Genomic DNA, 14,658 nt, shown 5'->3' with positions numbered 1-14,658 from the left:
TCTCTACTTCCAATATTCACTCCTAATACTTCAAAATACTTACATTTCCCGCAGAAATAGAATTAATATTCCTAAAATTCAGGGCTTCCCTGGTGGCTCAGATGGTAAAGAATCAGCCTGCAATGGTAATTGCAGGCTGGTATTGCAGGTTCATCAACCCCTGGGTCAGGAAGCTCCTCTGGAGAAGGGAATGGCTACCCACTCCAGTATTCATGTCTAGGGAATCCCATGTATAGAGGAGCCCTGGCAGGCTACAGTACATGGTGTCGCAAAGAGATGGACACAACTGAGGGACTAACACACATACATGCCTAAAATTCATATGGAACCACAAAAGAACCTGAATAGCCAAAGCAATTGCAAAACAAAATCAACCAACCAACCAACCAAACAACCTCCTCCCCTCCATGACAACAAAGCTGGGCTTATCATTCTCCTAAACTTCAGACTATACTGCAAAGCTACAGTCATCAAAATGGCATGGTACAGACACAAACAATCAATGGAGCAGAATAGAGAGCCAAGAAATAAACCACACACTTATGGCCAATTAACCCATGACAAAGAAGGTAAGAATAATAATAAAAAACAAAAAAGAGTCTTTCAACAAGTGGTGCTAGTAAAACTGGACAGCTATGTAGAAAGAATTAGATTAAAATATTTCTCACACCATATGCAAAAATAAACAGAAACGGATTAAAGACAAATGTAAGACTGGAAACCATAAAAATCATAGACAATAACTAGGTAGAACAGTTTTTGAGCTAAATAATAGCAATATCTTTAAGATCAGTCTCCTAAAGCAAAGGAAATGAAAGCAAAAATAAACAAATGTGACCTAATTAGACTTGAAAACTTTTGCAAAGCACAGAAAGCCACTGAGAGCTTATTGATACAACAATCAAAATAAGCAAATGTGAAGACAGTTGTAAAAAGCTGCTACTTCTTATTTTGGGCATTTACATCAATATTTGAGACAGCATTCATGCTCATTCTATTTTTCAAGTAATTTCAAAAGACTATATTAAAATGTGATCCTACTGAGGTTACTTTCCAAGAAACCAGGGAAAATTGTAATAAAATAAGTACTTGTGGAGAAAAATAGGTAAGCCTGAATTACAGACTGGGCAAGAATTCAACCTCTCTTTTCAGTTGCCCTTTGATCATAATAATGAAAGAGATCTCTGATTATAGTGAGGATTTATAATTAATGATATTCAAATGTACATTCATTGATTCTTTTATTTTTATAGATAATTTTAGAAAAAAGTGAGATATTTAACTTAGAGCTACGGAAAGATGCATGAGTGGGAATTACTGTAAATGTTCAAGGGGAAACAGGAATATAATACAGCACATCTCCTAGATATAAATGAGTTCCTTTCCAAGAGTGTATTCTTCAGTCCAATTTGTTCACAAGTCCAACAAAGTTGGCCTAGGTACCCAACTAGCACTATCAGTTACATAGTACTATCATCAGTTTCCCTGGAGAAATGGCAACCCACTTCAGTATTCTTGCCTGGGAAATCCCATAGAGAAAAGAACCTGGTGGGCTATAGTCCATTGGGTCACAAAGAGTTGAACATGACTGAGTGACTAAACCACAGCCATCACTGTAACAGGTTTACACTACTTTTCACACAAATAACACATAAAAAAATAAGTACAAAACATAAAGAAAACCTTTTTAATTTTACTGTATAGTGCCTTGAAAAGTACAGTGGTAGAGTACAGCAGCTGGCATATAGGGGTTGGCATTGAGTGAACAGACAAAATTATTGAATGGAGGAGTGAGAGGAGATGGGAGAGGGCAGAGATGAAGGATCATTAATGGTAGGAGATGGAAGCTGAAATTTCACTCATGCCTGATGTTGATGGCACAGGTTCTGGTTCCTTGCTGGATTCATTTGATCTACCCTCTTGAAAAAACTTTTCAGTAGCTCCTGGGATACTCTGATACCTTAGTTGGTAAATAATCCAACTGCAATGCAAGAGACCCTGGTTCAGTTCTTGGGTCAGGAAGTTCCCCAGGAGACAGGATAGGCTACCCATTCCAGTATTCTCTGCCTTCCCTGGTGGCTCAGATGGTTAAAAAAAATCCACCTGCAATGCAGGAGATGTGGGTTCGATCCCTGGGTTGGGAAGATCCCCTGGAGGAGGCCCTGGTGACCCATTCCAGTATTCTTGCCTGGAGATTTCCATGGACAGAGGAGCCTGGTGGCTACAGTCCATGTGGTCACAAAGAGTTGGACATGAATGAGTTACTAAGCACTTGAAAAAACAATTTACTGATGTCCTGATGTAGCTTTTTATACTATCAGAGATGACATGGCAGCACTGGATTGCATTCTTAACAGCTGCTGCAACCTTCATGTACCATTCTGCAATCAGGTTCTATGCCTCAAAAACTCATTTGTTGTTGTTCAGTTACCCAGTCATGTCCACTTCTGTGAGACACCATGGATTGCAGCACACCAAGCTTTCCCATCCATCACCATCTCCCAGTTTGCTCAGACTCATGTCTATTGAGTCAGTGATGCCATCCAACCATCTCATCTTCTGTTGCCCCTTCTCCTGCCCTCAATCTTTCCCAGCATCAGGATCTTTTCCAATGAGTTGACTCTTCTCATCAAGTGCCCTCTCAAATCAAGAAATTCCCTGGCTCTTTCCTGTGTTCTGGATCTCTCCTGTTCTTCAGTTACATCTTCTTCCTCTTGTCTCTTATTAATTTTGCTGGTCTTCCAATTGCTTCGTTTGACCTTGCTCCACTGTCTTAGTTATTTTTGTTTCCATCATTGTTACTTTGTGCTTTTTAGCTGTACCAGCAATATCACCACTGCTTTTATGCTTTCTTCCAGACATTCTGGGCTTGAAATAAATATAGAGTACTACTGTACCCGATATAATACTCTACACACACACACACACACACACACACACACACACACACACACACACAATATGTCACCTAAAAGATCTTTTGGGCAAAAAGACCATGTGTATATATATACACACATTTATACATATATCTATATATAGAGAGAGACACACAAGTTGACATTGGAACAAGAGAGTTAAAAGTTCTAACTTTTCATAGTCAGAAATCCTCCTGTAACCTGACAGTTATTTTTCTATATCACTGATAACAACCAATTGTAATAAAAATAATATAAATTCCCTTGGTTGTTAATTGTATTTTTAAATGATTAATGCAACTCAAAACTATTACTTCAGGGAAATAGAAGAAAATTTTCTTGGGATGACATGTGTCATTTAATAAGTAATTATGGTTAATAAATCTATGATGTCCCATCAATTAATAGAATCTCCAAACGTTTTGACCGAAAGGTAGGAAAAGTTTGAAGTAGGAAAATACAAAAACTGCCTATGCATAAGACTAAGGAAAAAACTTAATAAGGAGAGTTCCTAAAATTTCATAAAGATGCTGAATCCAAAGATGAAAAGAAAAATGGAAATCCCAGGCAACAAATAGGAGAAAATTTTATTCCACAATGATCAAAGAATCACAGTTTCTGGTTTTGAGGCTTTGAGTTATGAAATCCAGGGGACTAGGGTATTTGGTCTTTTAAACTTGGCATAAAGTAGAATCTCTTCAGAGCTCCTTTAATATCTTCATTTCTCAGACTGTAGATGAAGGGGTTCAGCAGGGGTGTGACCACAGTGTACATCACTGAGGCAATTGTACTTGAATGTAAGGTGTGGGTAGCACCAGAGCTAAGATAAACTCCTAAGGCTGTAAAATAAAACAGGGAGACAACCAAGAGGTGGGACACACAGGTGGAAAATGCTTTATATTTCCCTTGAGCTGATGTGATTTTACATATGCAGGAAACTATTTTAGAATAAGAGTAAAGGATACCAGCAAAAGGACCACCACCCATCGGGACAGCTGAAAAATATATCACTATGTTATTAAGAAAGTTGTCAGAACTGGCAAGTTGAACTACCTGAGTGAGTTCACAGAAAAAGTGGGGAATTTGTACAATGGGATAGAAGGACAATTGCAGCACCATTAAGCTGTGTAACAAGGAATGCAAGGCAATCAGCACCCAGGATATCAGAATCAGCAATACACAGAGCTGGGGGCTCATGATGACCATGTAGTGCAGGGGGTGGCAGATGGCCACATACCGATCATAGGCCATCACTGTCAGGAGAAAGTCATCTAATTCTGCAAAGAGAATGTAAAAATACATCTGGGTGATACAGCCTTCATAGGTGATAACTTGGCTCTGTGTCTGGATGTTCCACAGCATCTTTGGGATGGTAGTGGAGGTGAAACAGATGTCTACAAAGGACAGGTTGGAGAGGAAGAAGTACATGGGGGTGTGGAGGTGGGAGTCCAAGCTGACAGCCAAGATGATGAGCAGGTTTCCAAACACAATGATCAGGTACATGGAGAGAAAAAGCCCAAATATGAAGGACTGTATTTCTGCTTCCTTTGAAAGTCCCAGAAGAAGAACTTGTGAAATTTGTGTATCGTTACTTGGTTCCATGGGGTGGAGGTGACTATCAGGAAAAAGGAAAATAATGACAATTTTCACTCATACTAATTCACATAACTGAAATACTGCAATTTCTATTTAGCCCTCAAGAAGTTGATGCTAATATTTTATTTGCAGATAAGTTCTCTTTTGGAGATGGCAATGGCAACCATGTGTGTATGTTGAGCCACTTCAGTTGTGTCCAACTCTGTGCGACCTCAAGGACCATAGCACACCAACTTCCACTGTCTATGGGATTTCCCAAGAAAGAATTCTGGTGTGGGTTGCCATGCCCTCCTCCAGCAGTTATTTCCAACACAGGGATTGATCCTGCCTCTCATGAACAGGTACTGCATTGCAGGCAGATTCTAAACCACTGAGTCACTGCAGAAGCCCCTTGAAGATATACTTCATTTCATTTATGACTAGGAATTTTTGTCCCATTCTCATCACTATTGCTAAGAGGTCATATATTCTAGAGTATTAATGTGATATTCCATCTATCTTTTGAGAAAAACATATTTAGTGCTAACCATGTTCCAAGAACATGGAGACAAGAAGTAGAAAATGCTGAAAAGCAAACCTCTAGCAATGCAAGGATGGTGAATGAGGTTATGCTAATAAAATATGATAGAATATGTCAGAATGTGATAGATGCCATGATGAAACAAAGCCAGGTATAAAAGAAAGTGGTAGGAGGTATTATTTTGCCCTGAGTGTTCAGGAAAGTCCAGCAAACTAGGTGATGTTTGAACAAATTCTTAAAGAAAGAGAGACAAGGAGCTAGTGTGATGTCAGAATTATGTGCCTGAAAGAGCAACTTGCCACTGCTAAAGATATGAGGAAGAAAGATGCTTGTTCCACATGTTCAATAGCAAACATGAAAGCCAGTGGGGCAGAGGGATAAGCAGGAGGGGGAGTGATTAGAGATGGTGTCAGGGATGCTGAGGAACAAGGTGGCCTTCCTGCTACAGCTGAACCTTCCATCCATAGAGAATCCCTCTTTCCATGTGGTTCCTTACACATTATCAATTTAGCTATAAAACCATCCTATGAATTATATCCAATTCACTTGGTTCAATCTGTTGCTCTGATCTGTGTCTATGTCATTTAGCATATGGGTCCAGGTGCCTCTGCTGTTGAGAACTGTTCTCCCTTTCAAGACAAAAGCACGCGCGCGCACACACACACACACACACACACACCATGTTCTATGTTGTGTCACCATCATACATTGGTCACCCAGATTCACCCTCTTTAGGCTGTGAGTGGTTACAGCTCAGCTGGTCAGGTCAAATAATTATTCTCCAAAAGAATATATAATTTTTACTGTGAAATTCCAGTTTATAAACTTCTCATGGAAAAATAAATGTGGGGTTCATTTTTTGTATAGTCAATTTCTGCTTGGTATTTAGTGAAAAATAAAATGTACGAGTGAAGGAAACAGAAAGAAATGAAATGGATATATAGACATTAGGGAAAAAATATCCAATATACTCAGTAAACCCTGAGAAAATGCAATAAACAAGGTTTCCTTGCTGTATAAACATTCCAACTCCAGTGACATCGCCTTGATGTCTGGAAACATAATCAAGAAAAATATCTTTGGTCCAAGAACATTAAAATAATGAAAGATGTATGACATGGAACATCTTACAGTTTGAATATCCCAAAAGGAAAAGAAAAAATTAGAATATAAGCTACCAATTCAATATCAGAGATAGACAAAATACAACAGAAGTTGGATATGTTTTATATGAAGCATATAAAGCAGATTTCTTTTTCTTTAGGACTTCCCCCTATTTGTTTCCTCTTGTTCATAAATAAGATCCTTATACTTATTTTCTACTTTTACTGGATGCATTTTATGCCTCCTATTCCTTTTTTTAAAAATTTTTTTAATTTTTATTTTTACTTTATTTTACTTTACAATGCTGTATTGGTTTTGCCATACATTGACATGAATCCACCACAGGTGTACATGCGTTCCCTTTAAAGGGATTTTCTTGGTGGCTCAGAAAGTAAAGAATCTGCTTGTCAATGCGGGACACAGAGGTTCAATCCCCGGGTCTAAAAGATCCCCTGGAGAAGGAAATGGCAACTCACTCCAGAATTCTTGTCTGGGAAATCCCATGGACAGAGGAGCCGGGTGGGTTACAGTCCATGGGGACACAAGGGTTGGAGCAACTTAGCAACTAAACCACTGACATCATTCCTTCTGAGCTTCTACTATTACCATTTAATTGTCAAGATTGACACTTGCATTTTCAAGTGCAATGTTCACTTTGTTTTAGACCATAAATAAGTACATTAATATTAGGAAAACCGGAAAACAACCACAATGACCTCTGGCCTCTGGGCTATGCAAGATTGGTCCTCAAGTGACCTCAGGTCCACATCCCGGGCTTCCATCATCACTGACACTCTCCTGCAGGGTCTGTGGTGTTCTCAGACTCACCTGCCTGCAGATTGAGAGAGAAAGCTTTTTCTGTAGAAGTCAAAATTCCTCCCTAAATGATTACTGATGCAGACGGAAAATTTGTTCCCAAATAAGAAAACAGGAAGTGATAAAAATCAAGCATTGGTTCCCAGACAGATGCAGAACTTCAAAGGCAAGAACCAGGTCCTCCCCAATCAAAGTGGCAGAGGCTGAGCGACTGCAGCAGAGGAGATATTTGCTGCTTCCTGTGTCAGCTCATTAGGCATGTTTCCTCTGATTACTCCAACCTGTAACTACATGATTTCCCATAAGGACACTTTTCTGGACAGAATGGATTTTTCCCTCTGCTAATTCTCTATACCTAAGACACTGCATTATAAGTTGGGTGAATTTATTTTTTATTACTCCTCCCTCTTAATTCTCTTGCTTCTAAATCCCTAAGGTTCTCAGCATGTCATCACATCCCGGAGTAGAAAAATAATAGCAAATGAAGCAACTGACATAGAATTAATTTCAAAAATATACAAGCAACACTTGCAGCTCAATTCCAGAAAAATAAATAGCCCAATCAAAAAATGGGCCAAAGAACCAAACAGACATTTCTCCAAAGAAGACATACAGGTGGCTAACAAACACATGAATAAATGCTAAACATCACTCATTATCAGAGAAATGCAAATCAAAATCAAATGAGGTACCATCTGATGCCAGTCAGAATGGCTGCTATCCAAAAGTCTACAAGCAATAAATGCTGAAGAGGGTGTGGAGAAAAGGGGACCCTGTTACACTGTTGGTGGGGAGGCAAACTAGTACAGGCACTATGGAGGACAGTATGTAGATTCCTTAAAAAACTGGAAACAGAACTGCCATACAACCCAACAATCTGACTGCTGGGCACACACACCGAGGAAACCAGAATTGAAAGAGGCACGTGTACCACAATGTTCATCACAGCACCATTTATAATAGCCAGGACATGGAAGCAACCTAGATGTCCATCAGCAGATGAATGGATAAGAAAGCTGTGGTACATATACACAATGGAGTATTACTTAGCCATTTGGGGAGGACCCAGAGAGATGTTATGGGGAGGGAGGTGGGAGTGGGGTTCATGTTTGGGAACGCCTGTAAGAATTAAAGATTTTAAAATTAAAAAATTTTTAAAAAATAAACAATATATTTCAATCAGTTCTAATGAGGTGGTTGAAACTGAAGCTGATTATACAAGTGAAGTAAGCCAGAAAGAAAAACACCAATACAGTATACTAATGCATATATATGGAATTTAAAAAGATGGTAATGATAACCCTGTATGTGAAACAGCAAAAGAGACACAGATGTATAGAACTGTCTTCTGGACTCTTTGGGAGAGGGCGAGGGTGGGATGATTTGGGAGAATGACATTGAAACATGTATAATATCATATGTGAAACAAATCGCCAGTCCAGGTTTGATGCATGATATAGGATGCTTGGGGCTGGTGCACTGGGATGACCCAGAGGGATGGTATGGGGAGGGAGGCGGGAGGGGGGTTCAGGATGGGGAACACGTGTACACCCGTGGCAGATTCATGTTAATGTATGGCAAAACCAATACAAGATTGTAAAGCAATTAGCCTCCAATTAAAATAAATAAATTTATATTAAAACAACCAAAATTTTCTTTAAACTGTAACATTCAGGATTTGTCTTGACTAGGTCCCTTGGGTCTTTAATACTTTGATTTGGGGCAGGGACAGAACCACTGAAATCTCGAAACATTGCTATTATCCTCTTCAAAAAAGGGGATGACTTTGCTACTTTGGAATAAAACCTTGGTCAATATACTCCTTGGATGCATGATAGTTTCTCCAAGTCAATTAGAAATCTCCCAGTTATATCAGAAGTTAAGAGCTATCCTTTATCCCCTCACTACTAAATGTTTGTACTGATAAGAGAGATATTTATATGTTGATATGTACCATGAACTATCTTAGAGTATTATGTGTGTGTGTGTGTGTGTGTGTGTGTGTGTGTGTGTACTGTGCCCAGTTACATCTGATTCTTTGTGACCCCATGGACTGTAGCCTGCCAGGCTTCCTCTGTCTGTAGGATTTGCCAATCAAGAATACTGGAGTGGGTTGCCTTTCCATTCCCCTGGGATCTTCCCGATGGAGAGGTCAAACTCACATGTTCTGCATTGCAGGCAGATCCACTAGGTAGATCAGGCAGTAAAGAATCTGCCTGCATACACGAGATGCAGTATATATACATATACACATACATATACATATATATGTATATATAGATAGATAGATAAAGATATAATGTGTGTGTGTGTGTGTGTGTGTGTGTGTGTGCCACAACCTGAGATGAGTGGATGCTTGGGAACCTGGCTGTGAATCACAGCAGAGGCTCAGGCATGAAGCAATGTCTTAACAGGGCCACGATCTCTGCCATTACTGGCGCTTACATGGGCTTCACATCAGAAGCAACCCCAATCACTGACTACAGCCGTGTGCCACAGCCCACACCACTATCCATACCAGAAGTCCATGCAAGTCCCTGCTCCCTGGATTTGCACCTCATACCATAATAAGAACAGTAGCCATACTGTAGCGACAAAAGAGCTTCAGACCCAAAGATGCTTCTGAGCAGGGGAGGGACAACTGTTGGCAGTGCTTTCAGAGACAGTGCATCAGAGGCAGTCTGCATCTCAAGCTCTGCCCAGGCCAACAGGTCCATGCCCCACCACATGTAGAGTGCCTCACACTAGCACTTCTTGCTCCAGCACTGCTCCCCTTTGGGTCGACCGAGCTGGTGCGGGAGTGGGGAAGCACACACATAGGGGGAACAAGGTCAGCTCAGACCTGATCCTCAGGGCTTCTGCTCTAGCAACTTGGGAGCTGCCTCCCTCCTATTAGGCCAGTATTGGCCACAAGTCAAAGATGAAGCCATATCTCACACCTGATTCAAGCCCTAAAAACATGCCTAAAAAACAGGTAATGAAAGAGAAAGAAACAGTTTGCCAGATTTCGAATCAATGCATTAGTAAAGATGATATGAAACTTCATTTTCTCAAGCTAAAATGATTCAAGGAACCTTCCAAATGAAGTTTTATTTCCAGTATTCACCCTGTGCACTTTGTTAATAAGTGGAAGACCATAAAATATTTAATTCTCTGAAAAAAAAAAGACTGATGAAACAGTGATCATTTTAATTGGGAACTATAAAATACAAACTAGTTAGAACTGAACACTACAATAAAGGAAATAGCCAACAACTAGAAGTAATTAATAGTATACCAGGTAATACAGAAGAATGCATAGGTTAACTGAAATATAGAATAATGGAAATGACTCTGTTAGAAAAGAAAAAAAAATTAAAAATGAGAATATTTTGAGGGATGTTTGACTACATTAAGAACACCAACACTGGCATAACTGGAGTGTCCAGGAAGGAAAAGACAGAAGGAGAGATAGTCAAAAGGTATTTGAAAAAATTATGCCTGAAAACCTTCTCAAAGATGAATAAAAAACCAGAATCAGGTACCAGAAGATAAAAGTGTCCCCCCAAAATGACAGCAACAAGAACCACACCAAGATCCATCCATGAAAACTGCAATATTAAAGATATGGGTTTCTAAAGGAAGCAAAAGAAAAGAAGCATTATATTAAAAAGGTACCCTATAAGTCTATCAAATGATTTCCTTTTTTTTTTCTTTTTATTTGTAGAAACATTACGTGTCAGATGGGAGAAATCTGATATATTTAAAGTGATGAGTGGGGAAAACCTGCAAACTAGGGCATACTACCCAGCAAGACTATCATTTAGAATTGAAGCAGAGATAAGGACCTTTTCAGACAAGCAAGGACTGTAACAATTTATTAATTCTAAGCCTCAGTTCAGTTCAGTTCAGTTCAGTCACTCAGTCGTGTCCAACTCTTTGAGACCCCATGAATCGCAGCATGCCAGGCCTCACTGTCCATCACATCTCCCCAAGTTCACTCAGACTCACGCCCATCGAGTCCGTGATGCCATCCAGCCATCTCATCCTCTGTCGTCCCCTTCTCCTCCTACTCCCAATCTCTCCCAGCATCAGAGTCTTTTCCAATGAGTCAACTCTTGGCATGAGGGGGCCAAAGTACTGGAGCTTCAGCTTTAGCATCAGTCCTTCCAAAGAAATCCCAGGGTAGATCTCCTTCAGAATGGACTGGTTGGATCTCCTTGCAGTCCAAGGGACCCTCGAGAGTCTTCTCCAACACCACAGATCAAAAGCATCAATTCTTCAGCGCTCAGCCTTCTTCACAGTCCAACTCTCACATCCATATATGACAACAGGGAAAACCATAGCCTTGACTAGACAGACCTTAGTTGGCAAAGTAATGGCTCTGCTTTTGAATATACTATTCAGGTTGGTCATAACTTTTCTTCCAAGGAGTAAGCATCTTTTAATTTCATGGCTGCAGTCACCATCTGCAGTGATTTTGGAGCCGCAAAAAATAAAGTCTGACACTGTTTCTACTGTTTCCTCATCCATTTCCCATGAAGTGATGGGACCAGATGCCATGATCTTCATTTTCTGAATGTTGAGCTTTAAGCCAAATTTTTCACTCTCCTCTTTCACTTTCATCAAGAGGCTTTTTAGTTCCTCTTCACTTTCTGCCTTAAGGGTGGTGTCATCTGCATATCTGAGGTTATTGATATTTCTCCCAGCAATCTTGATTCCAGCTTGTGCTTCTTTCAGCCCAGCGTTTCTCATGATGTACTCTGCATAGAAGTTAAATAAGCAGGGTGACAATATACAGCCTTGACGTACTCCTTCTCCTATTTGGTACCAGTCTGTTGTTCCATGTCCAGTTCTAACTGTTGCTTCCTGACCTGCATACAGATTTCTCAAGAGGCAGGTTAGGTGGTCTGGTATTCCCATCTCTTTCAGAATTTTCCACAGTTTATTGTGATCCACACAGTCAAAGGCTTTGGCATAGTTAATAAAGCAGAAATAGATATTTTTTCTGGAACTCTCTTGCTTTTTCCATGATCCAGCGGATGTTGGCAATTTGGTCTCTGGTGCCTCTGCTTTTTCTAAAACCAGCTTGAACATCAGGAAATTCACCGATCACGTATTGCTGAAGCCTGGCTTGGAGAATTTTGAGCATTACTTTACTAGCATGTGAGGTGAGTGCAATTGTGCAGTAGTTTTAGCATCCTTTGGCATTGCCTTTCTTTGGAATTGGAATGAAAACTGACCTTTTCCAGTCTTCTGTCCACTGCTGAGTTTTCCAAATTTGCTGGCATATTGAATGCAACACTTTCAAAGCATCATCTTTCAGGACTTGAAACAGCTCAACTGGAATTCCATCACCTCCACTAGCTTTGTTCGTAGTGATGCTTTCTAAGGCCCACTTGACTTCACATTCCACGTGTCTGGCTCTAGATTAGTGATCACATCATCATGATTATCTGGGTCGTGAAGATCTATTTTGTACAGTTCTTCTGTGTATTCTTGCCACCTCTTCTTAATTTCTTCTGCTTCTGTTAGGTCCAGACCATTTCTGTCCTTTATCGAGCCCATCTTTGTATGAAATGTTCTCGACAAGAAATGATGTAGAATCTTCTCTAAGGAAAGAAAAAGGTATAACAAGTGGGAAGTAACTATACAAAAGGCATAATCCCACTAATTAAGGCAAACTTGTAGAAAGACTGCAAATCAAATCACTTAAGCTAGAATGAAAATTTAATAGACAAAAAGAATTTCTAAAGTCAAGTATAGCTACAATAAGAATTAAAGGGATAAATAGTGAAGTGTTAAATATGACAAAAAAAAACACAAATGTAGCTCAGGAAGTGAAAATATAGTGAATATTTGAAAGTGCAGGAACTTAAAAGACAGCCTGTTTTAAAAAGAAAACACAGCTGTAAGCCATCATACAAAACCCATTGTTTAACATACATTAAAAAAAACTACACTAGATACACAAAAACTAGAGAGAAAGAAACACAAGCATTATTACTTTGCTGTCCAGTCACTCAGTCGTGTCTGACTTGTTGCTACCCCATGGACTGCAGCACACTAGGCTTCCCTGTCCTTTAACATCTCCCAGAGCTTGCTCAAACCATACCACTAAATAAAACATCAAATCTAAAGAAACACAAAGAAGGAAAAAATAAGAACTACAAACAAGAAACAAAGAACACACTGGCAATACGCATACCTATGGATAATCTCTATCAGTGTCAGCAAACTAAATATTCTAATTAAAAAACATGATTCTTAACAAATTATTCATAAATCTATGATACCCCACCAAAGAAATGAAATTTCCAAACATATTTTTCTTCAAAGGTATGTAAATTGTGGAGTAGGAAAAATTAAAATTTCCTGTGTATAACACTGAGAATAAAGCTTAATAAAGAAAGTGCCAAAATTGTATAAATATGCTGAATCCAAAGAAGGAAAGAAAAATGGAAATTCCAGAAAATACATACAGGGAGCAAATTTTATTTCACAGTGATCAAAGAATCACATTTCTGGTTCTGAGGCTTTCAGATATGCAATCCAGGGAATTATAATTGGTCTTTTATACTTGGTGTCAAATATAAACTCTTCAGAGCCCCCTTTATATCTAGATTTCTCAGACTGTAGATGAAGGGGTTCAGCAGGGGTGTGACCACAGTGTGCATCACCGAGGCAACTGTACTTGAATGTGAGGTGTGGGTAGCACCAGAGCTAAGGTAAACTCCTAAGGTTGTAAAATAAAATAGAAAGACAACCAAGAGGTAGGACACACAAGTGGAAAATGGTTTGTATTTTCCTTGAGCTGATGTGATTTTACATATGCAGGAAACTATTTTAGAGTAAGAGTAAAGGATACCAGCAAAAGGACCACCACCCATCAGGACAGCTGAAAAATGCATCATATGTTATTAAGAAAGTTGTCAGAACTGGCATGTTGTACCACCTGACTGAGTTCACAGAGAAAGTGGGGGATTTGCAGAACTGTACAGAAGGACAATCAAACAACATTAAGCTGTGTAGCAAGGAACACAAGGCAATCAACATACAGGATATCAGAACCAGCAGTCCACAGAGCCGGAGGCTCATGATGACCATATAGTGCAGGGGGTGGCAGATGGCCACATACTGATCATAGGCCATCACACTCAGGAGAATGTCGTCTAATCCTGCAAACAGCATACAAAAATACATCTGGGTGATGCAGCCTTCATAGGTGATACCTTTGATCTGTGTCTGGATGTTCCACAGCATCTTTGGGATGGTGGTGGAAATGAAACAGAGGTCTACAAAGGACAGGTTGGAGAGAAAGTCATGGGGGTGTGAATGTGGGAGTTTGAGCTGACAGTGAAGATGATGATTAGCTTCCCAAGCACAGTGACCAGGTATATGGAGAGGAAAAGCCCAAGTATGAGGGGCTGTAGTTGGCTTCCTTTGAAATTCCCAAATGAAGAAATTCTGAAATCTGTGTATTGTTACTTGGTTCCATGGGGTGTAGTCGACTACCAGGAAAAAGGAAATAATGACAATTTTCACTCCTACTGGTATAATTCACATACCTGAAATATTGTAATTTATATTTAGCCCTCAAGGAGTTGGTGTAATATTTTATTTAAGATAAGTTCTCTTTGAGCATATGTGTGTATGTTTAGCAGTTTCAGTCTTGTCCAACTTTGTGCGACCCCAAAGACCATAGCACACCAGCCTCCACTGTCCATG

The 14,658-nt window shown here is 39.6% G+C and overlaps 1 protein-coding gene and 1 pseudogene across 1 annotated transcript; both read right to left on the bottom strand.

Moving 5' to 3' along the window:
• Positions 1 to 3,569: 3,569 nt before the first annotated feature.
• LOC138441689 (olfactory receptor-like protein OLF4) lies at positions 3,570 to 4,517 on the bottom strand. The gene has a single exon (XM_069592784.1). The coding sequence runs from the start codon at positions 4,515 to 4,517 to the stop codon at positions 3,570 to 3,572; it is 948 nt and encodes a 315-aa protein (XP_069448885.1).
• Positions 4,518 to 13,490: 8,973 nt separating this feature from the next.
• Positions 13,491 to 14,428, bottom strand: LOC138441688 (olfactory receptor 7A5-like; annotated as a pseudogene).
• Between the last annotated feature and the right edge of the window lie 230 nt (positions 14,429 to 14,658).

This window comes from Ovis canadensis, chromosome 5 (genome assembly GCF_042477335.2).
Source record: "Ovis canadensis isolate MfBH-ARS-UI-01 breed Bighorn chromosome 5, ARS-UI_OviCan_v2, whole genome shotgun sequence".
NCBI classification, from domain to species: domain Eukaryota; kingdom Metazoa; phylum Chordata; class Mammalia; order Artiodactyla; family Bovidae; genus Ovis; species Ovis canadensis.
This window is presented reverse-complemented; position numbering and strand designations above follow the sequence as displayed.

What these genes read in the sequence shown, in the direction of transcription:
- LOC138441689 (XM_069592784.1), bottom strand. Translation starts at nt 4,517, where the DNA reads ATGGAACCAAGTAACGATACACAAATTTCACAAGTTCTTCTTCTGGGA.